At 38.0% G+C, this 26844-nt stretch overlaps 2 protein-coding genes across 10 annotated transcripts in view; one reads left to right on the plus strand and one right to left on the minus strand.

Moving 5' to 3' along the window:
* The window catches only part of AASS (aminoadipate-semialdehyde synthase), a 28035-nt gene extending 9857 nt beyond the window's left edge, over positions 1-18178 (plus strand). For both annotated transcript variants that reach the window (XM_086886997.1, XM_023918541.2), the window contains 11 exons: positions 3157-3278; positions 5474-5603; positions 6449-6559; positions 7837-7945; positions 8317-8457; positions 10354-10521; positions 12549-12644; positions 14275-14390; positions 14568-14656; positions 14978-15154; positions 15679-18178. In XM_086886997.1, coding sequence (XP_086743123.1) covers positions 3157-3278; positions 5474-5603; positions 6449-6559; positions 7837-7945; positions 8317-8457; positions 10354-10521; positions 12549-12644; positions 14275-14390; positions 14568-14656; positions 14978-15154; positions 15679-15797 — 1378 coding nt within the window. In that variant the 3' untranslated portion in view covers positions 15798-18178. The remainder of the gene's footprint in view (positions 1-3156; positions 3279-5473; positions 5604-6448; positions 6560-7836; positions 7946-8316; positions 8458-10353; positions 10522-12548; positions 12645-14274; positions 14391-14567; positions 14657-14977; positions 15155-15678) is intronic.
* Positions 18179-23671: 5493 nt separating this feature from the next.
* PTPRZ1 (protein tyrosine phosphatase receptor type Z1) overlaps positions 23672-26844 on the minus strand; it is a 136385-nt gene continuing 133212 nt past the window's right edge. For all 8 annotated transcript variants that reach the window (XM_023918548.2, XM_023918547.2, XM_023918545.2 and 5 more), the window contains 4 exons: positions 26375-26521; positions 25927-26069; positions 25221-25356; positions 23672-24700 (listed from right to left, as the gene is read on the minus strand). In XM_023918548.2, the coding sequence (XP_023774316.2) occupies positions 24560-24700; positions 25221-25356; positions 25927-26069; positions 26375-26521 (567 nt within the window). In that variant the 3' untranslated portion in view covers positions 23672-24559. The remainder of the gene's footprint in view (positions 24701-25220; positions 25357-25926; positions 26070-26374; positions 26522-26844) is intronic.

Here is a 26844-nt window from a genome sequence, read left to right on the forward strand (position 1 = left end):
TGGTAGCTTAGGGTGAATTAAGCTAACAAAAGTATAAATAACCTGCACATCCCTTCCATTCCCCTTGCCCTCTTACTATTGACAAACATCTATAGTTTACAAATTAAGAATGTTAATTTCACAATAAGTGGGTTCATGGTCAGTGACAGCTACACTGTACATCTTATTAAAATTTAAATTGGTCTGACTCTAAGCAATGTACTCACTGAAAGCATGGTGTGTTGACTTCTGCATCTCAAACCTCTGCAATTTTCCTTGGGAACTTTGTGACTTCTGGTTATGAACTTGTGCATGATGAATTATAGGTGAATTTTCCACACTAGGTAATGTGCTATTTGCTTCTCAGAGGCTTCAGCTCATAGTGATTTTTGTTCTGTGCTCTTTGATAGATGGCATCAAGAGGCTGTGTCAATAACAAGTTTTTTTATTCCTCACACAGTATGATGATCTGATATTTTTTTAGATTCCTCCATAATCACTTGTATGGGCTTGTGTGAACTACCATGAGAATCTGGAGACTTCATTTCCAAGTGTGTTTTTTTTGGGTAGATTTTTGATATTTCTGCAGATCTGTGTGCTTCATGTGATGTTCATTTGTTCCTTGGTGTTATTCACTTAGCTATCAGAAAAGCAGGACCTGTTAACAGTACCCTCCTTTACTTTGTGAACTTCAGAGGTGATGCAAATGAAAGAAAGGTTTTACTGCTTAGGGTGTGATGGTTTAGATAGAGACACACTCTTTTTCAGACCCTGTAGGAAATACGTGGCTTTTTTCCGCTCTAGAAAAGTATTATGCTGTGCTCAGTTTAGTTTCTGAGGGTTCTATTTATACTAATTGCTAATACTCCTTCAAGTCTGTGAACATTTCAGACATAGGACACCCAGACTGTATAAGCTGAACTGTCTTGAGTGCCATGAGGTTTAGCAAAAAAACTTATCTTCATCTTTGTGCCTTTACTTGCTTCTTAAGTACTAATGGTTTTTCACTCACAGCTGCAAAAGCACATCACATTAACAATGTAGATTTTATTTGTAACTGAATTATTTAAACCCATTTGTAGAGAATAAGCTTAATCTGGAGCTGTGTAGATTCTTTTCTCATACTTGATGGTTCATTTGGCAGCTCATGGTTTTGCCTGTCCTAGAGTAAACATGCTGTGTTTAAATGTGACTTCATTCTAGGCACTAGAAAAGTTTCTAGTAAATATGACAAGCTGGATTGCAAAATCTAGCTTGCTTTCAGATAAGAATTTCCCCTTCATCAACACTCTAAGCTACCTACCACTTCTGTGCCCTAAAGAATGAAGAGGAGTTCTTCTCTTCCTCTGCCCATAAGAGTACAGTTGTGGAAGATGTTCTGATAGCAGGAGGAGGAGGAGGAGGAGGAAAGTCCTTGGGTTTGCAATATAAAAGGGTATGATGGGCTTAGGAGACTTTCTGTGAATGTATTAAATCATGATTTAACTTTTTTTTAAAAAAAAATCAAATCTGTAAAACTTATGAAGGTCAAAATTTACAGTAATCTATAGTAAGAATTTGGATTAGAGAATTGATACATTGGTACATACCATTCAGATTTAATTATCTGAAAAGGAACAACTTTTAAAAAAGGCTCTGAAATAGGAGGAAAGGATGATGGAACATCTGAAATTTTGGAGAATAATTCAAGCTTTACAGTACTGATTCAATAGGCTTCAGATATATGATATAGATGTATTTGGTATTGATTTAATTCTCTCCACTCAGAGTAGTCTTTCAATGGTATTGTTTGAGGCCTTGTGCCTCTAAATGTACTCGGATGCTTCCTTCTGTGCTTTAGGTTGGAAAATAGTGCTCTGTTTGTCTTGCTATAGGTGTTGCTCTCTCAGGCTCTACATCATCTATCATTGTTATGACAATTTTTGAAATGAAAAAATATAACCAAAACATTGACTTTTGGTCATACCATGAGAAGTCTCAAAAACCTGAACCAAATATTATCTGGTACACATATGGTTGGTCCACTTCTAAGGTCAGCAGGTTTCAGCAGAGTGGACATCATCTTGTCAGATAAATATCAGGTTTCTTTCAGAGGCACAATCTGCAGTGCTGGTATAAACTCTTAGTGGACAAAGGGGAAACTGAGGATCTTGCTTATAAAGATTCCCATGAGATTGTATCTTTGAAAGTCCTACCTATTTATTGAAATTTATTTTCAGGGTATGGGATAAGAAAGGCCAAACCTCAGTCTCCATTAATTAGGTTAAACAGTAGGGCAGTGAACAGCTTTCTTGAATTTTTGCTTTTGCTAAATAATTTTTATTTATGTAGTCATATGTTAGACAGTTTCACAGTCCTGATTTTACAACTTAATGCAAATTTAAGCTAGAAGGAAAACTAATTATAAATTACAAAAATGTGTATTTTTGTAATTAAAGGATGGTTTTTCATACATTTCTGAGAGCATATTTAAATAACTGCTGAGTGCTTTATTCAGGTTGACAGAAAGAAATGCAAAATCTGATGTTAATACATTTTATAATGAAAGTCAACAGATCTACTTAAATTTATTTATGAGAGTAGTAATAGGTAGGTTGAAACACTGTGATGCTTTTCAAATCTGAATCTTGTCTGCAATGATGATTTCTTGGTTGGGCATTAACTTTTATTTGACTTTTATTGACTATCATGTTCCTGTGATGGACTGATATGAACCTAGTATAACTTACACAAAATTTGCTTTCATCAGCATGATTTTGTGTCCTTAAACAGTTACCTGTGATGTAAAGGGGAGAAGGCAGAGCCTGGAATCCCTTTCTGACAGCCTGACATGACATTGGTGGCCCTCAAGTTGTCAGGTTACAGTAATTTGGCCATTGGGAAAAATACAACTGAGGAAAGTTTTGATAAACAGCTAGAAGAAATCGGAGAGGCAATGGGAATGGAATGTTGATGGGTTTGATCATGTTTATGTTAGAGGAAAGAATCTAGAAGTTAGGCAGCAGGAGAATGGAAGCAGTACTAGGTAGTCCTGGATCAGATAGCTAGGAACTTGACTCCGGGTCTGAATAGAGCTCTTGGTTTGTAGACTTACTAAAAAATACTTCTTCTGTTAACCTTGACAAATTACAGTTTCCTTCTGTGTGATTTTTTAATTTTGCCTGTAACACCTTCTAGGGAACAGGCTCAGTCACTGAAGATGGGTGATGAGAAGAGGGTTTTATTGCTTGGATCTGGCTATGTTTCTGGCCCTGTGCTTGAATATCTCACTAGAGATTCCAACATTGACGTCACAGTTGGTATGTAAGAATTTGTTTTCATTTCAGTATTATGTCTCACTGAAGCATGTGTCAGAACTCTTCTCATAAATAATAAAAGGACGTGGTTCTGAGAAGAGACAAAGAAAATCTTTGTTATTACTCACAGCAGAAAAGGGTTTTGTAGCTTTGTGAGCATTTTGAATTTATGTAATTGATTTTAAAATGACATAGCCATGTTAAAAGTTAACTGTTTGCTTGTGTGAAATTAGATGTTTAGAAATGTTTGCATGTACAGAAACTAAAAGTATTTTTCCTTCTAACCTGCTTTAGGCTTGGGATTGGTTTTGTAGATAGTCACTTTATTGGTATGTGGCTGTGTTTTCAGCCTCACAAAACAAGAATATGAAAATTCTCCATCTGTATGAGTGAAGTATCTGATTTTCTTATAACGAGTGTCATGGTGGTAAAACTTCAGACCCTGACCTTCCCATGAGCACTAAATGCCTACTTGTTAATTCCTCTGTTTTCATTTTATCTGTTGCATATTTCAGGCTGGGTGTCCCACTAATCCCTTTCTGTAGCCTTAATGATGACTTCACCCTGATTCTGGGACTTCAGATCTAAAACTCAGGCTCTATTGCCTTCTTGCATGAAAGATACTTTGCTGGGAAGTGGTTTCCCTTAAAACTTACAGTTTTACTGCTGCTGATTGTTGTTGTTACTGCTTTGTTTTTTTCTTCCTTTATGCTGCTTTCATACTTGGCTGCTTTTGCTACCCTTCATGGTGATAACCATAGCACTTCTAACCTCTGGGACAAGATCTCCTAGGAAGAAGAGGGGAAATCTAGGAAAGCTGCACCCTTTTTACGAGCACTGCCTGAGGTGGAAGAGAGAAGGATTAGAGCAATGTGCAGTGTCCATCCCTTTGTCACTATAGAGGTTGCATCCACTCCCTGCAGTGCAGTAGCAGGAAGAGAAACCAGGTGAACTGGAAGATCTGTTTTGCCAGGCACTGAACAAACATAGCCTCTTATCTGGGTAGCTTAAAAACATGCAGTTTCTACAGCACACACACACAAAAAGCACAGAAGGAAAGAGACATAAATATATTACTTGTTTAATATTTGACAGCAGGCAAGGAGGTGCAGAAAACACAAAGTGCACATCACAGTGCCATGTTTGGTTTCCTACTGTTAGGCTACACCACTTTAAATCCAGATGACGAAAACTTTAATTGAGAAACCTTCAACTTTTTTTAGTTTGAATTTGTAGATGATTTTGCCTAGCTCTTTTCTCGCAGCACAATTTGATTTGTAGGATATAGAGAATCATCTTCTAGTAATGGTTGTTTCCCACTGACTCTGGAAAGGCCGTAAGGAAATAAGGCACAGATGCTTTTAATTCTCTGTAAGCTTGTGCCCTACCTGCTGCCTTCTTTGACTGTTCCTTTTTCCTGACTTTGTTCTCTGGCTTGTGCTGTTAGCGTAGTGAGCTGGGAAAGGAAATTAGTCAGATGTAGCAAATACTGGTTGTGTTACTGTGGTTCTCTGTTTCAGTTCTGCTTTCCTTATAATGGTAAGTGCTGATGCCTTTTTATCCCCCAGAAGCTTGTGTCCTATGTGCTGTCTTCTTTGGCCACTCCATTTTTGCTCTTTCTGGCTTGTGCTGGCAGCATGGTGAGCTGGGATGGGAATCAGTCAGAGGTGGCAAATACTGGTGGTGGTGTTGTGGATGTCTTTCAGTTCTGCTTTCTTTTAGAAAGTAGTTAAGAGTAGGCAGGCAGAGACTGGGTTTATCCCATTTAGTTATAATACGGTATTTGGGATTGGGAGGACTAAGCCATACATAAATATTAAAAGTAGTCAGTTTGAACTTTTTACTCACACTTTACTTAAGCTAAAGCTTAATGTTTCTATCTTTGTCATGTTAAAAATGGTGTTGTGAATTCGTTTTTGCTTTAAGCTATTAAGCTGTTCTTAACTGTAAATAGGAATTCTGTTAAAGTGTATTGAAAGATAGTTTTGAAATATTCCTATTTCAATGTGTGGAATGAGGGATCAAGTAAGTTTTTCTGAACACATTTGTTTACTAGATGCCTGATTGTCCTTCAACTGTTAGTGAAGGAAAACAAGCATGCATCTGTTTCTCTGTTGGAAATATGGCACAATTATACATGGGTGTGCTTTGAACTTAGCTTCATCTATAGGTAACAGTTTGTTTTATTTTTCAAACAGTATCTGTCATGAAGGAGCAACTTGAACAACTGACAACGAAGTACAGAAATGTTACTCCAGTTCATATGGATGTCCTTAAGCATGAGGAAAAGCTGTCCTCTTTGGTGAAAAAACACAACCTTGTGATCAGGTCAGATTTCTGTGTAAAGCATGATAGGCTGAACCCTAAGTCATGCTGCTTCTTTTAGTTGATTGACTGAAATCAACGCATAAACTTTCATTTTTAATGGCCAAGATGTGGGGTCATATTTGTGTGTGTAAGTAGTTGTAACTGGCTGCTGCCTTCTCATGTAGTGGGGCATCAGATCTTTAAAAGGGGTTTTGACTTCTTCAGAAGTGTTTGCCAGTTAGGTGGACTCCCTTGTTAATGTGAAGGGCCATTAGCATCCACAAGCTTATGTGTTGCTGGGATCAAACTTTCATGTTCACAAGGGGAGGCAAAATTCTGAAAACTTGGTAATTTCTTCTGAATATCCCATTAATAAAGAACTCATTCCAGATATTGATACAGGGAAGGAACTTCATAGTCCTTGCCATTTGTTTCTTTTGCCACGGGTGTCATGAATGTTGCTTCTCAAAGTAGTTCACCAAGAACTTTATAATGCAAGCTTTCTCAAGGATGGTTTTTCAGTTTTGCATCTTCTAAACCTCCAGCATGCTTGTTTAGAAGATGTCTTTGGAAAGAGGTCAGTGGTTTGTGGTTTACAGAGAAGTGTGACAAAAGATGCTGTCTCAAGAATGACTCCCCTGTTGTTCAGTGCCCTGTTCTGAGTGCATACAACAATGCTGTCCTGATAGGGTAGTGTTTCCCTTTCATAGGTATGGAGCTGCTCAGGGCAAGGTAGGTATGACTGGTTTTTTGAGCTATTACTTGAGCTCTTTTGTAGGCATTCAAAAAACTTTTGAGTGTCTTTCCAGTGACACGATAAGTAACTGGTTGAATTTTGATGTTGCATGATTCTCCTTCATTTGTAGTTTGCTGCCTTATTCGGCACATCCTTTTGTTGCTAAGAAATGTATTGACAACAAAGTGAACTTGGTAACAGCCAGCTACTTAACACCAGCCATGAAAGAACTTCAGGAGAGGTAGGTGTGAAAGCAGCATCTCCCTGGTGTTGCTTCCTTTTTAGTGCATTATCTGAATATTTTGTAGTCTGTTACACCTGCAACACTGAGTGTGAATCACTGCTTTCTGAATTCTTTCTGCTTCTCTTTCTGTGATGGAGGACCAAGTAACCATCCCAAAGGTGCATGTTGCAGAGTGGAGCAAGGAGTGCATACCCCAACCTGGTTAGATTAATGCTCTAAATAATAGAATGTATTTTTCTGCCTGCATCATCCTATTTCATGTTAATGTGCTTTTTCCTCTTCCCTCAGACCTGTTAAGATGCTTGAGCTTGGCTGATATTCAAACTGAGTAGCTGTGCTGTCATATTCTACCAGCAAGCTTGTTTGTCATCCTCTGCCTTCCTCCAGTAAAAACTCATCTTGGCTTAGCGTATATGCTGTAATCTCCTCTTTCATGCTTTTCTTTTGGATATGCCCACTGTATAATTTTCAAATTGGTGACAACTCTAACTAATCTAATGTGTCTGTTGTCATACTTACTATATAGGCTAGAAAGTTTTTTGAGTATGCAGCTTCTTGTAGGTGCTCCTCTGAGTCACAGTACTGAAAATATGAAGCGTGTTCAGGTGAAGAATTGTATGTGCTGTGTCTTTACAAACGATAGAAAAAGCCAGACTGGTTGAGAATCAGTGTTGCAGAAAGTGAGGGGTATTTAGGGGCCTCTCCTACCATTCTAATTGAGAATACAGCATGCTGTCAGGGCAAAAAAATTAAAAGGGCACAAAAGACAAATTGATTTTGAAAATGAAAGAAATCCTCAGTTTGTAGTGATAAGTGAACTCCTGTGGGACTGTGGGCAACTATTAAGAAAAAAAACCAAAAACAAATACTTGTAATTGTGGAAAGCAGACCTTTTAATCTCACTTGTCAGAGCTCCTTAGGACAATCGTGACTAGCTCTGTTCTGCCCTCTGCATTACTACCTTCCTGCCTTATAGCTCTGTCCAGGAGATGTGGTATCCCACAGAGTATGGGGAGTAGAGTAGCTGGTAGAAATTTATTTTTTCACCAGCACCTGGGTGCAGAGGAGTAAGAGAAACAAAAGTTAGAAGGCTCTTAGATGGTTGCTACTTCTCAGGATTTAATATCTGCTTTTGTTTCTTTATTCCCACAAACTGCAGACAGAGCCCAGAATTTACTGTGTTAGAGAAGGTTCACTGGACAGATTGGACAGATTTATGGAATAGGCCAGTAATTGTGAATATTCTGATGACTCTGTATTTCCGTTACTTTTAGTGTAGAAGCTGCTGGTATTACAGTTGTCAGTGAAATGGGCTTGGATCCTGGTCTTGATCACATGTTAGCGATGGAATGTATTGACAAGGCGAAAGAAGTTGGTGCTACGGTAAGGTTAGCGGGTAGTGCACAGTTCTGCCAAGATTGTATTAGTAAAGTTGTTCTTTTAAAACCAAAGAGGTTTTGAGCATGTCACAGATGTGTAACAGACTCTGGATATTTTACTTTTTCTGATGTTTTGAATTTCATAGCTACGTATTTACTTGGGGAGACCATCAACTAAGATGGCCTTACCCCAGTGTATCATTTGGTTTCCTCTCTTTTACAGGCAGTCCCCTCCCCTCAGATCCTCCTGATCTGGCCCATTTGGCCAGAAACAGAACAGAAATCTTAAGAACTGATGGGGATTTTGCTGGGTAGATCTCTATGCATCCTGATCTATCTTTTCGCTGTTTCTTTTCCTGTGGGTAAATCTGACAGGTTATATCGTACACATCTTTCTGCGGTGGCCTACCAGCTCCAGAGCACTCTGACAATCCTCTGAGATACAAGTTCAGCTGGAGTCCACAAGGAGTGTTGCTGAATACAGTTCAGTCTGCTACATATTTAAAAGATGGAGAGGTGAAGTAATGGGAAAATTTTCATTTGAAACCATACTGTGGTAATTGGCTAAGGAAGGAATTGAGACTTGAAAGGTGCTGTGTTTACTTTCAAGCCAGTGGCAGTCAGCTGCCTAAGCCATTTGCATAAATCACTTATCACTCGTAATTTTAAAATTAAAAAAAAATAATTGCATATCACTATGTTTGGAGCATGATGATACCTAGCTGCTGCCAGCTTTATTCTTTCTTACTATGTGGAAACTGACTGCCAGGAAGGAATTTGTTCTAAAGACTAAAGCATTGGATTTGAGTTGACTTTTCTGGGTTCAACTTCCATTCTGTTGGGTGTTGCTTTTGCTACTTATTTGCCCTTTCTTTGGCCCTGTGAAACAAAGGTAAGAATGCCTTATGTGTTCATAAATCAAACAGCTTCATTTTGTACTTGCACAATGCATAGTAGAGCACTTGATTCCTTTTCCTTTTGGTGCAATGTGTAATACCAATTTATCACTGAGTGGGTTTTGTGAAATGCTTTTTGGTCTGTTTTATAGAAGCTCTGTTTTGCTGTTTGTGCAGGAGTCATTAGACTTAACCTCACAAATGTCACTGCTTCTGTTATATGTAAACATTGTAATTGATTTGTGCAAAGCTATTGCAAGCCATTATCACATTTCTGCTTTCCAACACTATCTATTTCCACTGTCACTTGCTCAGAGTAGTTACTGCAATTGTCAAGGAGACTGCCTTGTATAACCACTATAAAGTTTAGCTAGTTGCCTAAAACTCTTTGATCTGCAAAACTTAGAAATCTTTTGAAATGCAATCTTTTATGTTTTATGACATTTTGGCGCTCTACTGTTCTTATGAAAGTAAGAAAAGAGAAATTCAGGGATTGTTGGATCATTATTTAAAAGCAGTGAAGTATAAGCTTCAGATGAAAAGGGTTCTTGGAAAATGTTAAAATATTTTTAATTTAATTCTGATCTGGTTCACCCATTGCTAGGAAAAATTAGATCATGCATATGAATGAATCATGAGAGCACTAAATGAGCTTGTCAGTAAATTCTGCAATTTTTATTCCTTGCCACTAAATACTTATCTTTGACCATTGGATTCTTTCTCACACCTTTCTTGCTTGGCAAACACAACAAGATCTTTAGGCATTGCAGCAAGCTTCACTGCTTTAGTATTTCTTCTAAAAGTAAACCTTGTCCCTTTGCTCAGAAATCAGAAAATGAGTTTGTATTGATGCTGCATAGCAAATCTGGGCTTTAGCTGCTTGATGGAAGCAGGGTTCAAGGCTGTGGTTGGGAGTGGTAAGAGAACTAGTCACGGATTTTTTGTTTTCCTTCCATGATGCTTTGTAGCTTCAAGTAAAGATACAGATGGGCAGTAATTTTATATCCATGTGATGTCACTTGATTTATTTTAATCTTTAAAAAAAAGGAACAAACATCCATGATTCTGTTTATGCCTGCCTTGTCTCCCATATAAAAAGCACCAAACAAAACCTAAACAAGATAATAAATTATTTGACCAGAAAGCAGGGAGCACATGCTGAGAATCTCCCTTCACACTGGTGCAGTTAGGGACATGCTCCAAAATTGCATTAATGTAAATGAAATGGGAATCTGCTGTTTTAATATAAGTGCAGCAGGAATTAACTGTGTATGTGAGAAGAACATGGCTTGTTTTAGCCCTTTGTTTAGTAATGGCTGACACATTGCCTGCTCTTCCTGCACCAGATATGATTAAATGGCTTGGGCAACTGCTTTATTTAGATTGGGCCTTTGTTTGCACTTGGAACACCAAACATGTTTTTCCTGTTTTTGAGCATACTTTATCTTTTCTGTTCTAAAATAAGTTGAATGTGACTGCACCAAAATAATATTTGCTGTTCTTTCACAAACTTTAGATTATCAATATTCCACCTGGAGGAGCTTTACTGGATTCTGTTACTCCAATGGATTTTTTCCCAGGATTAAACCTTGAAGGTTTTCCTAACAGAGACAGTACAAAATATGCTGAGCCATACGGTATTCAGACAGCTCGCACTTTACTGAGAGGCACTTTAAGATACAAAGTAAGTTGTTGGTGTTGTTATCAGTAATTATTGTTTTCCTCAAGAGATGAATGTTGTAATTTCAAGAAAACTGTGTATTTAAAACTCAGCTTTTTATAGGCCTGTACTTGCTATTTATGAGCTCCCCATTATGCCAGCTGAGAGAAAACCGAAAGCAGTTACTTAATTTTTAATGTAGCTTTACCTGCTGCGTTTAACAGGTATTTGTTGCAAAATGGAAATATGGTTTTATTTATTTTAGACAGCTGGTCAGTTGTCTTGCATAGTATGTGTTTCCTCTTTTTATTCTGGCTCTGTATCTGGTGTCAGATCAATAAAACATTAAAAAAATAAATAAATTCTGTTTTCTTATATTCCCATGAAAAATAGAATGCATAAATCTTACAGAAAATTATGATTTTCCACCAGTCTGAGAAAGTTTTTCATTAAGTATCTAGAAATCTTAAATTTGAGGAGTTTTTAAATTTTGGTCAGCTAAATAAAATATTAAGAGATAAATGTATTTTCCTTCTAACTGATTGAGTCTTTTCCTTTCATTTGTTAGATGTCCAAAGCAGAATCAAAACAAAATATTTTTTTCTTTCAGATTTTCTTTTTTTAAATTTTTTTCAGTCAATATACATTAAGAAGAAATAAACCTAAAACCACATTGAAAGTTTGAGAAAGCTTTTATGGATGTTGTATTATGTCTGTTAAGGTTTATGCCAAGGCTTAAGTTTGTTATTTGTCCATAGCCTGAGGAAGGTGTATGTCCTTTTTGTCTTAATTCCTCTGTTGCAATACAACAGGATTTTTTGAGGGAGGGAGGCTTGCTGAGAGAAGGAGATAAAGGTGTGGAAGAAGATGGAAGGCCAGTATGGAGGAAAAAGAGTTATAAATTGCAATAGCTCTCTTTTTTTTCAGTCTAGATACAAACTCTTTTTTCAGAAGGTGAAAGTATGTGGGAGGCATCTATCTTATTGTGAAACCCTAATTTGACAGTATCTATTCTTCTGTTTGGTGCCTGTTAAAACTTTCTTCTTTTGTATGTGCTAGCACAGGGAACTGCAGAAATGTCAGGGTGACATTCCAAGTGGTTGTCAGTGTGCTGCAAGAATGCTGTTTCTGTGGTTAGTGCTGTTTTCTTAATGCCCACAGCAGGGCCAGCACTTTGGGCTGGGGGGATGTTGGTGGGGCTGTGGGGAAAGGTTTGCCATACCTCCACCTGCATGGTACTGACGTGCCAGCACAGAGTGCTGAGCAGGACAGAAGTTAGTGTTGGCCCTTTGCACATGCTGCTGTGCTGCAGAGCAGAAAACAATCTGCTCACTGAAGAGGCAATCATCTCCTAGAAGAGCCTTTTAGAGATTAAGTTTAGAAAGCTAATGGAGTCAGTTTAAAAAGAGGTGTCACACAGAAGCATCTCACTGCAAGGCCATCTGAGCTGGTAACCTAGTGCTTGTGGAAGTGACTTCTAATTTAATTAGTCTTCTTTCAGGGTGCTTTATTTCCTCCATTCTGCTTTTTTAGTGTTTCTAGTAATTTGCATGTAAGTGCTCTCAGGTATCCAGCACTTGTGTGGGAATGTTAATGGGATAAAAACAAAAGTAAGTTGAGACTTCTTTCATTTTGCAGCCTAATGCAGCCTTTGCAGTTCCTTTTAAACCATTCTACTTCTTTGTCTGTCTGATATTCCTGAAGATGAGAAATAAGCACACAGGATTCTTACCTTTAAAAGCAGCCTATGTGATGTCCACATAATCAAAGTGGTGTGAAACTAGGTGAACAGTGTTCTGCGTTGTGCTCTGTGTATTGATGACAGAATAAGCCATTAAAAAAAAATATATTATAAAGTGGGGAAAGGTGGAGGGGGCTGGGGAAGACACTGCCCTGTGGCAGTAACCTCACTGGCATCAGGTTATTGTGGCTGACTTCCCAAGAAACTAATTCTAAACTGCCACAGTTATGTCTATCACTACTTTAAAACCAAGGAGAAATACCTGTTTCAAGTGACTAATATATTTAATGGTGTTATTCTTTTATTTCAGGGGTACTCCAGAACTATGGGGGGCTTTGTAAAACTCGGATTAATTAATCCAGATCCTTATCCTTTGCTAAGCTCAACTAAGCCACCTCTAACCTGGGTGAGTTACTTTGCTTACTCTGCCTTTTATCCTCTGTTTTATTGATGTTTTTCCTATTGCTAGACTTGGGTGTACTTAGCAATGAGAATCTTGTACTGCATCCTGATCTTTGATTTTTTTTCCTGGAAATGAGGAAGACTTTCTTCAGCAGAAATGGAACAAGGTGCTGTAACAGGTTTCCTGATAGACTCCGATTGGAGGCTTTCAGGTCTCAGCTAGACAAAGCCATGGCCATATTTTTATGAATCGTCTTATGTTTTTTGTTAGTCACAGTCTAGTCCTCAGTGCTGAGTTTACAGTGTCCTTTTTGTTACTGGCTGATGATCTTCAGTGTAAAAGTATTTTTTAGGGTATCAAGGAAGAAGAGATTATGCATAAAGGAGTATATTACCATTTTTTTTCTGTTGAAAATCTATACAAGCATTTTTTTTGTTCTTCTGTTATGCTGCTATTCTGTCTTGATTTTGGGTGCCTTACTTTATCTTTATCTCAGCCAAGACATGACTCTGATGTGATGCTGTTACATTTGACAGTCAACATTTTCATTGTTTCTGTGGACAAACAGGGTATTTCATATTTCAGTATGGGATGAAGAGAGCTGAAGAATGTCTTGAGTGTTCTCAGAACCGAGAAAGCAGAAGGTGAAGAGGCCATAGTCTTGCTTGTCTCTGACTAACATTGTATTGGGAAGATGAGCAAACTCCAGGAGTTTTTGGGTGGCCATATTGGAATTACTTTTTTTTTTTTTTTTTTTTTTTTTTTTTGAGATTATTTTTGTCTACTTACAGCTTTAGAGTTGATATTTTCAAGTTTTCTTTGTAAAAAGGGCTGGAATTTCCAGTTCTTCTAGCCTCAATGATTAAGTATACAGTGTTATGTAATCTGTAAAAATAGCTATAAACTCATTATTCTCACTGCAAATATTTTTTTAGTAATGTTTTTGCATCTTGATACTTTTCCTTTATCTACTCTGCCAGAGAAGTAGAAGAGATGAGCTAACCTGAGCTTGTAGACTCTGCAGTTCTTGCTTATTTCATATCTTGCTCTTTATTTTATATCTTGCTCATAGTTCTTTTTATCATCCACTTTGCTGTGAATGAAGCAAGCAATGATAAGCATCTAGGTGGCACAAAATGGCCTTCAGATATGCACAAGTGTCATGGAAAATCTCTTTGGTAACACAGGATTGCCAGAGCCTTGTTCATCTTATTGGTCTGTTTTCTTCCTTTTGGAAGGGATGTTCTCCATTTCTAGACAAACTGAGAGATATCCTGTCTCTGAGTTTTCACTCTGTCAGTCTTCTCTTTCATCTTAATATTCTCCTAGTGTTCCTGGTTTATGCAGGTTTCTATGTTCTTTCTTTGCTGCCAGAGGAAGGGATAAGACTAAAATGTAGGGGGAAGTAGCTGAGGGGTGGGGTATAAAGACTTTTAGGAAAAGATAATCCCTATTTTCACCTGCTGTGATTAAAATTCTCAATCTTTCTCACTTTCCCACTACACATAAGTTGTCTTCTTGGAAGTCCTGGATTGTAACTGATCTTAGTGGAGTAGCTGGTTCTCAAAACCTTGATTGAGGTGGAGTGGGAACAGATGTCAGGCCTTCATGAACCTTTTTTGTTTTCAAACAGAAAGAGCTCATGTGCAAACTGGTTGGAATTAAGTCACCTGCTGAGCCCAGTGTTCTTAGAGAAGCTGTATTTAGCAAACTGGAGAAGGACAAAAGTCAGCTGGAAGCAGTGGAATGGTAAAATGTTCCAAAGATTTTGAGAGTTTAAGAATAAAAAAAGAAGTGTTTGCAATTCTAGCCATTTTGGTTCATGTTAAGACTGTTAAACTGGTATGCTGAGCAACTGGAAATTAAAAAACTGAGATGAAGCTGCTGATAGGCAATGATCTAAGACTTTCTCATTTCTTCTGCCAGGTTAGGTTTACTGGGAGATGAACTGGTTCCAGCAGCAGATTCCATTGTAGGGGCTCTTGCAAAGCACATGGAGACGAAGCTGCCCTTTGGTATGTGAGAAATTCTTCATGGGTTTGAGCAGAACAAGGCAATATCTTTTATAAGCCTTAATTAGATTAGTTTGTTCACCTTAGTTAATAAACCTTCATCATAGGTTTTTTACTGTATTGTGATGTTCCCTACTTCCCCAATTTATCCTTTCCCTGTTACACTTTTAGTTTGATTTTAGTATTCTTTCCTCCATAATAGTCCTCGCCTTCAGTCATTCCCTGATTTACCTGCTGTGTATGTGTAGTGCCTTGCTCTTCAGGAACCTCATCTCAATATGACTGAAATACAAGTAATGAATAGTTTGTGTGCTTTTCTTTTAGGCGCTGGAGAGAGAGATATGATTGTAATGAGAAGTGAAATAGGTCTCAGGCATCCTTCTGGCCATTTGGAAGACAAATTTATTGATCTGGTTGTCTATGGGGATAACAAAGGGTATTCTGCAATGGCTAAAACAGTAGGATACCCCGCAGCTATTGCTGCTAAAATGGTTCTAGATGGTAAGTGGCTATTCCAACTTCAGTAACAGTATTTCAATCCTCTGTATCTTCCTGCCTGTAGAAAGTAAATATATAGTGTTTTGTATGTTTATGTGTATTTTTTTTAATTTGTCAGACTCTTCCTGTCTTATTTACAGGAATTTTTAATCTGCATGTTTGGACGTTCAGATGTTCAGTGACAACTCTTAATTTACTGCTTAATCCACAAAGATTTTTAAGTCATTAAATATTAAGTGTTATATTTAATATTAAATGTAGTGTAGAGAAAACCTTTAGCATGATAAATTATAATTGATTGTGTCACAGGGCTGAATGACTGGGCGGTTCCTGGCACCTTGATCTGGCTGTGTCCAGCACAGCAACCCCCACCTTGCCCACAAAATCCCCACTGTGCAGCTACCAAAGCCTTTCCAAATAAACCCGGTAGAGCACAACTCATTAACACTAGTAGTTAGTTACTACTAACTAGTAACTACTAGTGTTAGTTACTAACACTAACTGTCTTTTTCATGCCTTTATTTCAGGTGAAATAACTGCCAAAGGCATGGTCATACCTTTGACAAAGAATGTTTACGGGCCAATACTTGAGCGCGTTCGGGCAGAAGGCATTATGTACAGCACTCGCAGCGTTATCAAACAGTAACTGAAAACTGGATTTAATCAGGTTTTGGCCTCCTTTGGTTCCCCCACCTCCCCTTTTAGAATCTCACTTTGGACCAGCTAAGGGCATTTAAGACCTGCCATTTCATATACAAATGTTGCCTTCCATAAAACCCGCCACAAGGCTTGATGTAGAAACCATAGATACTCACAGATTGTGATATTTTCCTCTTAAAATTCTTAAACTTCTATGTACATATTTTGGCATCAGTCAGAACTTATATCTTTTCTAAAATATCTCAGAAGGGTTTTTTATTGTTATTAGAGTTTATCTTCTAAGTCTATAGGGTTGTTATTGTGACAAATTTAAGCTGGAAGAAAAATCTATTAGTGGATTATTTTGAGGTGGAAAAGTCTGGGTAATGAACTCCACTGATGAAGTTTGATTGTGCATGTGGTAAAAATAATTTTTCAGAAAAATGGAGATGAACATGATACTTAAATTTTAAGTCTGGCTGTCCCTTTCACTTTAGCAGTATTCATGAATGTTTTCACAATAACAGTATGCAAAAAATAGCTTAGAAATTCTGCACTACTAGCAAATAAGATCCTGTTAAATCTTGAAAATGTTCCGTTCTTAAATATTTGAAACCTAGATCTTAATATTTTTAAATCACTTTGTAATGAATGTAAATTTAAATTTGTTTGAGGAGGGAGGAAATTTAAAGCCAGCTTCCCCCCATACCCTTTCTTGTTACAGAGTGGAAGCTGGTTGCAATATATTGAAATACCTGCTGTTAAATGTTGCCTTGTGCTGTGGAGAGAGCACATTAACATTTGGCTCTGCAGCTAGGAAGGGCAGTCTGAAATACAACAAAGTTACTGTGCTTGGAAGACGCTCCAAATGACATGTTTACTCTTCCCACTTACACTGCATGCCTCATCCAGGTTAAGTACTGTTACAAAGGGAATTCATTGTGTAGTATATGCAGCTTTGGAATGCACTATGTTTAGAGGTTGAAATTGCCACTTTTTGAGTTAGCTTCTGTCCTTCTGCTTTCATGGTTTTGAAGCGTTCACTTGGGAACCTATACCTACTACTCAGAGCAGTGTCACTTTAGGCTGACAGTTTGCCAGCATACCAGCTCATTTGCTGCTGAGTGCTGTGCTGTCAGATGTGTCAGCCCTGCTCTAGCTGCAGTTTAGCCACATCAGTCCAGAACTGAACTTTAGCACAAGTTGCCTCCTTTCATTTCAGGGCTGCTTCTCTGGCTTCTGCTTAGGGATTTCTACACCACCTTGCAAGTCTAAACATGGCTTAGACTTCACCAGTCAGGTCTGTGAGGTATAATGCTGTGGGCAGGTTGTATTTGCACTGGTACCTGTGCACCTGCCTAGAGCTTGCCTTTTCTAAAGCTGCATATTGATGCAGGAAACTGCTTTCAGCTTTGTTCACAAATGCACTTTGCTGATAAACGCACAGCCTTTTCCTTCCTGAGAACCAGTGCTGTAATCACAGTTCCAAGAGGCTGGAATTCCAGGTGTTGTTTTGCATGGTAGGGAAAGCAGCCATAACAATAATTCAAGTTTTGATCTCCAGGTTTTGCGACTCAGGATTTGGATTTTCTTTGTGCAGATGCAATGAAATAGCAGCTGCTAGAGTTGGGTGAAAGGAGTGGAAGGGAGAAAGAAGGGCAGAGTGTTACTGTGAAAGAGAAGGACTTTTTATACTGAGTCAATGCTTTTTTAATGTAATGTCAAATTTGGATTCTGTTACAGATCCATGCATATATCACACAAAATCCTATCTCCACAAAGATGTTTTGCTTCCCACTGATGTTACAGGCTGTTGGTCTCTTGTGTCTGTTAGACACAGCTGGGGTAAGGATGGAGCCTGCAGTGAATATTCTGCTCTCTGCTGCTTCCTCCTCCAGGTAGATTAATGGCCTACAAATAAAGGTTAAAGTTATATTTGTATCTGCTGGTCCCTTCCAGTCCAGCTTGGTGAGACCAGGATTTTACTTGAGAATTCTCTGTTCCCTCCCTTAGCCCACAAATACACAGCCATGGAGTTGTTCCTCTGTATATATGCATATACCGTACTTGCTTTTCTGCCTTGGAAGTGCAGTATGGGATGAAAATCAGAATTTTTTACAAGTATCTAATATTTTTGGAGTACTAAAGAATGAGCACTGCAGTGTTTTCATCAAGAAACACTGCTAGTATTTTTGAGACATTTTATATTGGAATGTATTTCTAATTCCCAGTGCAATGCTGCATTTTGTTTTCTATGTTTAGACTTAAATGAATTTATTGCTTATCTTTTTGTATGAAGATTATACTTCTCAGTTCTCTTTGCATATTACTGGTAAGATAATTGTATCTTATACATGAGATTGCTTGAAAAATAAATCTGAAATCCTCTGTTTCGTTGTCATATTGTCTCTACAGTCTAATAATAAGCTGTAGCTGGGATTTTGTTTTTCACGTAGATGGTTGTATTGAAAGGATGTCTACACGTGGACTTTTCTCGGTGCATGAAATACCTCTGCATACTTCATGCTAGACTCACAGGAGAAAACTCTTCAAGAATTGTTTAAACAAGCCCATCTATATATTTATATACATATATATATATAGGTATAGCAGTATCTAGATAATGTTCAGCTATAATCTCAAGAGATTTTTTTCCAGCATATTTTGTTCTTGGGCATAAGGACAACTACTGAAGTGTAGTAAGCTGCAGAACAGTAGATACATGATCTCTCCCTGTGCTCCAGGAAGGCATGGAACCTTGGTGTCTCCCAGCCTGACTCAGCTTGAGGACCTTGCTCAGCTGAATACATGGCTTCTGCTATCACTGCCTGTGCTGAAAGGCTCTTAAACTCTTTGTTCACTTCAGGCTTCGAGGAACAGATTGTTTCACTCTGTGTCTCTCATTTTTTCATTTTGGAATTTATACTATTGCCAGATCTTCATGACATGGAAAATCACAGTTTCTTTCTGAAATGAAGGTTCTTGAGCCCATTACACTCAGACTGGCTTCTTTGCCTCTGTATTTCACACTCTCTCAGCCCCAGATATTCCTACAGGTGAGAATTATATCCCTCGGAGGGGCTGGTGTACAAAAGTACAAAAAAAAAGTACAAAAGCCAGGAAAAGGTGTAAGCTCATAGCAAAATAGCTGTTAATGGGTGGAGAAAATGGGCTCTAGTGGTTGTGATTAAGCTGGAAAACTTAGAAGGTGATGGGGAGAAAAAAAAAATTAGCTGGGAGTGTCTAGCAGAATTTATCAAGGCAAATCACACCATCTCAAATATATTCCTACTAAAGTACTGTGTACAGGTTGTGACTATCTGGAAACAAAGAAATTAATTTCATAAGCCATAAGAATTCTATTCCATAAGAAGTTTTGGGGTTTTTTCCCCTCACTTCTTTTGGCTTTGAAAGGAAATAATGAATTTGAAATGGAGGGGAGTTGGACATGATGTGGCCAAATATTGTGAAAGACCCTTCTCTTTTTTCTTGTCCCTTTGAAACCCTAATCCACTAAAGCACAATCCTGTGAGAAGTGGATGGTCAGACACAGGCCTTGCTGCAGGGAAGTGGTGAAAACTAAGACTACAACCTATGACACCTCAGACCTAGGGTAGCAGTGGGGCCTTTGTTTCTGTTTTTTACCCCAACAAGACAATATTGTTCATCTCCTCCCCTGCTGTGCTTTGTTTATTCTTCAGAATGAGAGAGAAAGGATTTTAACTTTGCTAAATTCACCTTGAAGTAAGCATTTACCACAGAGAATTTCAACCTGTCTGAAATTACATTATCCTAGGACATAGCAAAGAACTATAAAGCCAGCTAAAGCACTGTGATAAAATATTGCTGACAAGTTTTCTCAACTGATTTTTGAAGTCCAATGATTTTTTGAAGTAATTAGTTGATTCGTTGTTGTACTGATAGTGATTAGTTTTTATGACTTGTGTTCACCACTTATTGCTGATTCTTGTAAAGCTTTTCCATAGGTATTAAATCTCCACATCACAAATACTAAAAAGTTGATGATAGTAAATTACTTTTCTTCTTTTTTCTTTTTAAACTCTCAACTCTTTAATGATTTCTTAGGAGGAAGATCACACTAATCAAGTTTTCCCTGTCACACATGACTTACAGCTTTGTAAAGAAAAAAGCTTAACCTGATGTTGTTTATTAATACCTTACTTTTTACCAGAGATACATAACATCTTCTCCACACTTGACCCAGTTTGAAAAGGCAGGCTATATGTCTTTTGAGTCTGTAGCTTGGATTATAAGAAAAAAATTAATTAGAATATGGCCTTTGTCTGAGAGAGGAACTGACACGCATTTATTAAAATCTGTAATCCATCACAGTTGAAGATTATAAAAGATTTTTTTTATGATTCTTATTTTTTTTCTAGATCAGAACCAATATGTGTGAGTAAAGAGATTATCTTAAGCACTTATGTTTTAAATAACTTGTCAGCATGCTAAGATGATGAATGTGATTACAAACATCTCTGGAAGAAACTTTGAATGACAGCTGATTTCTTGGATTACAATTTTAAAACGTCTGCAAAATATTTAGGTTGAAAGGAACGGTTATATCAAGATGGGATTTTAGAAAGGAGGATTCCTTTTTTGCTTTTGGTCCACAGATGCTTGAAAAAGCAAAATAGAATTAATTGGCCTAAAAATTACTTTGTGTATAAAACTATATGAAACTGTAAATACATTAGCAGAAGATTACTTCATGCTTGTTATTTGGTATGTGAGGCAACAACCCAGTTTTCCAGAAGAAAAGGCTGAAGAAGTAGCACATGAGATGTTAGCGCAGTGAAGTGCAGTAGTATCTGCTAAAAAGGCTATAAAATATGGTTTTCAATTGGCCATAAAATCACAATTAACCTTTCTGGTATGTACACCCCTAGAGATTAGGATATCAATTTTTTTTCTATAATTTTTGAATAAGACAGGGGAAGTACATAATATTGCTGTCCTTGTTATCCTAGATGTGCAAATGAAATTTATCAGCAAATCTGAGTGCTTTAGAGGAATTAGTAAGGAACCCTTAGGCCACTTGAAAAAGAAAACCATCCCTTTCTCTAAGCTCAACCATTATACACCTTTGTATGCACCATATTTGTGCCTGAACACTGAAAAATGTGTATGTGTAATGCTTACAAAAAGTGCATTGTCTGGGGCAATGCACCTGTTATGTCCATTTTTAACTCCTGTCAACCCCCAAACTCTTTAAATTAAAATGATTCTAGATCCTATTTGTCAATAGCAATTAACTCCACTAGGGATACATTGCATGTTTGCTTGCATTTAGGAGTCCTAATCTCAGTCCTGTTCTTCTTGAACTTCCAGAATTACCAAATATGCAACCATGGAAAGGACCACAGGATTAAAAAAAAAAATAAAAGTTGTAAAACCTGAATAGAGATGTTTTAGCTCATTAAAGAAGGTTCTCTCTGAATTATTTAATGAACTGTTTATATCTTTGAACTAAAGAGATGAGTACTTGTATCTGTGGGCACGTGGCTGGCACCCCTGGCCCAAGGCTGAGCAATCTGCACAGAGCCTGAGAAACTTGCTGGAGAGAGCAAGAGTGAGCAGCTGACAGGAGTTAGGAAGTGTGCCATCAAGTCTGGTGGTGCTACACAGGCAGTTCATGGGAAGTTATGTGAGGCAAGGCCAAGCTCTGGTGGAGACCTTTTGGAAAGGAAAGCTTGTGAGGATAGAAATTCCAGGGAACTTGGTAAAACCATTGTGCCTGAGATGATCTAAGTGGCAGCAGCTGAGGTTTGACTTTTGGGTATGGGGTAGCAAAGCTAAGACCCATGAAAGTAATTGGTTAAGGATTTTTTTTACCTGCAGAGATAGACAAGGTTGGAGAAACAGAGGCACTGTGGAGAACAGGGAAGTAGTAAGCACAGGAACAAGGAGAGAAGAGGGGTAAAAGGTGCTTGTGCTGACTGCTGGCCAGTGCCTCATCCATTCACGCTGTGTCTGACCATGGTCCTCTGCCCTGCCTCCTTCTGAAATCCTAGTCCTGTTCTCTGTCATGAATCCTATTTCTAGCATCCTGTGTGTGTGTGTGTGTGTGCCTCCCTGTGTGGAACATGTGCACTGCATGTTCCCTGGCTGGACCTGCACAGGGCCATTGGGCTCACGGGAATCATCCTGCATGCAGCTCTGGTGGATAGGGAAAGGGAAACCTCCAGGGTCCTGAGTCAAATGGATTCAACCACTCCATAACCTCTGGAACTGCACTGCTGTGGCTATAAAGAGAAGTGGTCAAAGGTAAAAGAGAATTCAGACACAGTAATATTTTAACACAGTTTTATAAACCTGCTATGTTACATGGTCTAGATGGCCTTCAGTGGTCCCTTCCAACCTTACACCATCCCTGTGATTCGGCGATACATTGTTTTGTCTATATGATTATTTTTCTTGCAATAAAAGAGTGTAACAGCATGACAACAACTGCATCTCTGCTAGCTATTTTGTCATTCTGTGCCAGTCTGTCTCCTTGTCTAGGGCCTTCATGCTCATTTCATGTATCAACAGTATGAGGATTCTTTAAAGATTCTGCTGTTACGATTCCTCTAAATCTGAATTTATTTTGGCTTTGTTGCAGCTTCACCTAGCCTCAATCCCACACTGCTGAGGGGGGTCTAGATCTATCTGCTGACACAATGAGCTCCCTTACACATGCCTACTCTAGGAACCAGTCTACTAAAATCCCCAAGCTCACATCAGGTCTGTCTTTTCCTATGCTTAGTTTTCATCTCAGAGTCCATTATTTTCTGTGCATTCTACTCCAGAACACTATTTCTTCTATCAGTATTTCTACACAGCAACTGTATATACTGTATAAAGTGAGAAAATAGTTGGTCTTTCTGCCCATGATGCCTTGGAAGGCTACCTAGAACAGAGGCTAGACAGTGTTAAAGGGGTAAAGTAGGTATTTATTAAAAATGCCTTCAGTGGATACACCTTGGGAAGTACAAGACCCTGACCATGGCCATATTCAATATGGAAGGTGGGTCATGAGTTTTCACACTTTTATGAGTTTTGGTCTATTTACATATTGGGGTTAATTGTCCAATTACAGCTTCAGGTTATGAAGTCCCGTCCTCCCAGTTTGCTCTCCTCAATTCATTGTTTATACTTTTTGGGCCTGAAGCTGCAACAGTGTCCTTGGTTCTCAGGCTGGAAAAGGATTGTTTTGTCTAACTAATCTTACTAACACTTTTTATGAAGTTCAGAGTTATACACTAATGCAGTACAGAATCTGGAAAATATGAAAGCTAAAACTTAAGGCAACACCCACGCTAGCTTTAAACAAACATTTCACTCTGCTCCAGGCTCCTCCAGCCCTTCGGTGGTGCAACCATCAGTACAATCAGTATCTTTTCTCACCAGTTCTGAAGGTTACAGAAAATGATTGAGGTCAATTTGAAACATTTTTCTTTGGTTCTTGCAGAGACTGCTTGTTTTATTGCTTCCCGAAGTTTGGCCGTTCCTTGCCAAAGAAGGCAGCAGAGCTCAGCAGCTGAGTGACTGATCTGAAGCCAAGCCAGCACAGGGTGTCTTGGGAAGGGCCCCCTGAGCCACTTGGGACACCTGGCATAGCCCACTAACACGGGACAACCAGACTGGCAGAGGTGGGAGGAGATGCTAAAAAAGGAGCTAAGGTGGACATTATAGGTATGGGTAGGAGCAGAGATTAAAAACCATAAAAGTTTTCTACTAATGTCTCCTGAACTCCTGGATTCTATAGGAAGAGCAGCTGTCTGCAGATCATCCTCAATTAAGTCCTTGTTCTTGTAAGTAAAAGCTCTCCTGCCTGACAGTGCAGACTGTTTATGTGGAAGACTACTAAACACAGACTGGAATATTTATATTTATTTTTGCAATACCAGGGTAAAAACAATTTAACAATGCCAAGTATAGTGTTAGTCTCATAAAAAGTTTTCATTTCAAAACAAATTATTTCTAGTTCCCACAAAAAGTTAAAATCACATGCAGCTATATGAAGGTAAATTCCTTAAGATGCACAATTATATATCAGAAGACTTCGTTAAAGTAAAAACAAACTGACTACATTATTTTAACAAGGCAATTACACAGAACTAGAAAACTGACTCTGTAGTAAAATATAAAAATCTACAATTATAAATATAAATTTGGTCCATGGATCACTACAGAAGTAGCAGTATTTACAGTAAGTATCAGATTACTATTCTAAATGTCTAATTGAAATCTTAAAATGTTGAATGTTATGTAGAACAGTATTTTATTTACATTCTACTATATTAAAAGTTGCATTTCTAGCAAATGTAAATTGTTATAAATACAGCGAATAAACCAAATACTAAACCCATGACATGTTTTTAATCAAGGATTCCCTAGCATCTATAAATACGGTAATTTTAAGTTAAAAGTAAAGCCAGATAAATCAAAAAAAACTAATACTGAAAAAACATACACAATTCAATAATTAGAAACACTGTAAAAGTCAATCAAGTTAGTCCAGATGTAACAATGTATTACAAGAAATCTTTCAAGAAAAGGCACACATTGTTAATGATAAAAGTTCCACAGTAAAGTTGTATATAACAGAAATGACTTGGTTTGAGCAACGGCTGGGGTCTGATTATATATATACTGACTGGACAGATTTTCCCCCCCCAAAGTATAAAACTGAAAATGATAATGGTAAACTCCAGGTGTGATTGGTGTGATGCAGTGATGTGTATGTTTGATTTGATGTGCTAATTAAACTAAGGATTCTAAACTTTCAGCTGCATTTCCATCAGGTAAAGCTGAGCCATTACTGTCCATGGATGCTGAAGGGTTTTCTTCTTGTCTTGTGCTGACGAGGCTGAGAATAGCTTTGTATAGAAACTGGTACTGTTCCTGGAGAAGAAAAGAGGATACATTCAGGATGTTCTGCCAGGATGTTGGCAGAAATAGTTATCTTGTGACACTGTTGCTCAAAATTAATTAATGGCTGATGTGTCAGTCTGTTAATGTACTGTGCTCCAGAAGTTACTGTGCTACTTAGCAGCTTTATTATTTTCTGACTAGTGGCTCCCCCTGTACACAATGTAAAGCACAACATTAGGGAACATGGTAAAAGTAGGGGAGAAAGCTGTATTTTAAAATAAATATTGTATGCTGAATCTGATCCATGTTAAATTGCACATCTGGGGACAGATTAGAGTTACTGTTTGTCTGCTGGCTTTATTCTCATTTTTTTGTCATCTGAATTCTTTCCAGGAAGATTTATTTTTCTACAGCACCTCTGGAAGACAGTTTTGATTAATTCATTCAGAAACTAAGATGCAAATAGTTCAGTAATGTTGCCCTAAGATCTAAGCATGCTAATAATGTCACACATAGGGAAAAAAACCCACAGATTTTGCTTATTACTTACAATGTCTGTAAAGATTCCAGGCCTCATCAGATTTATCATCTTTGCTACGTGGTAAACATCCACTGAATTCTCATTTTCCAGTTGATGCATTAGAGTTGTTAATGCACAGAAAGTGCCTGCTGTCACCCCTCCATGCCTTTGTAAAGTAAAACAAAACAAAACTCTAGAAACTGGGTCAAGTTTTACAGCTAGAGAAAATACAAATTCTGGGGCAAACTGGTAAGATGAATTTCTGTCATGTGATTATCTGCCATATCTGAAACAGCTCTGTCCAGCACTGCCTTAAAAAGACTTCCACAGCACCTGGCTACAACTTGTTGGAGTTATTTCTCTACAACCCTCTACTAGCCAAAAAAGATTTGGGTCCTTCCATGTTTCAACATTTTGTTATTTTTTGCCATTATTGAACAGCTGGAGAAGGGTATGGTGCCTCATCTGAACAGTTAATTCTTTAAATAAAAGGCAATGAAGTCTTAACTGACTTCCTCCCTAGTGACCTACCTGATAACCATCTAGAGTATCAAAATCATAAAACTGAAATGAAGTATGATAAAATAAAAATGTGTCTCTTGTTGATGCAGCTGGAGCAGTAGCATCACCACTACTGTGAAGTGCAGACTTTCTACCTTATTTTGGCAACTTTCACTCAGTGAAAGGATGGTTCTACAGAAAAAAATCAAAACAAACAGAAAAGTGCAGTTCTTACTCATCGTGTACAATCATGGGCCCATCACGGTTGGAAACTTCCTCTTTGATGATGCTGATTAGCTCAAAAGTTTTACTAATGGGGCTATCAGGATTTGGCCATTTTGGACACTGAAAATGCCTCACTTCAAGTACATAGTCATCCTAAATGATTAAAAAAAAACAAACAAAAAAACCCCATTAATCAATTTTGTAGAAGATTGATTTTCTGTATTCTTTTTCTTCACCTTGTGCCACCTCCAACCTCTAGATGCAGAACCCCACTGCTGTCGAGGTTGGACTACCCTATTCCCCATGTCATCATAATACCTTATAGACATATCCCTTTCAAGGATATTTCTAGGGCATGGATTTTTTTTAATCAGACATTTACCATCAAAAATGTAACAAAATGTGGGCATTGCTTTCAGAAAATCAAGTCCTTAGTTATATGCATATGACAGCATTACCTGCGTAGCTTCTAAAATGAAGTCTTGGATTATGAGCTTCTCCTCGTTAGACAGACACTTGTGTTCTTCAGCAATCATAGTGACTTTGAAACTCTCACAGTTTATAGGCTCATCTTTATTTGGCCAGTACACAAATTCATCTTCAGCCTCCAGGAAAAAAAAAAAAACAAACCAAAAATGGAGTCATAAAAGCAAGTAATATTAAGATCTTAAAATGCAAAATCCAACATAATAAATAATGTGTCACATATATAATCAATCCAGCCATCTAGATTTAAACTGACAAATCAAATTTTGAGTGGGATAACAAAGGCAAAATGATGGTTTCCAAAGAGCTCTGTCGTGATCCTGACCAGAAGATCCATGTACCCTGTGGACCTACATAGCAAGGATCCTGCAGTGCTGCATTGTGCCACACATCCAGCCTGCCCCTCCGGCTGTGCTGTGCATAGACCATGGTCATATGATTT

Source organism: Cyanistes caeruleus, chromosome 4 (genome assembly GCF_971803275.1).
Source record: "Cyanistes caeruleus chromosome 4, bCyaCae1.hap1.1, whole genome shotgun sequence".
NCBI classification, from domain to species: domain Eukaryota; kingdom Metazoa; phylum Chordata; class Aves; order Passeriformes; family Paridae; genus Cyanistes; species Cyanistes caeruleus.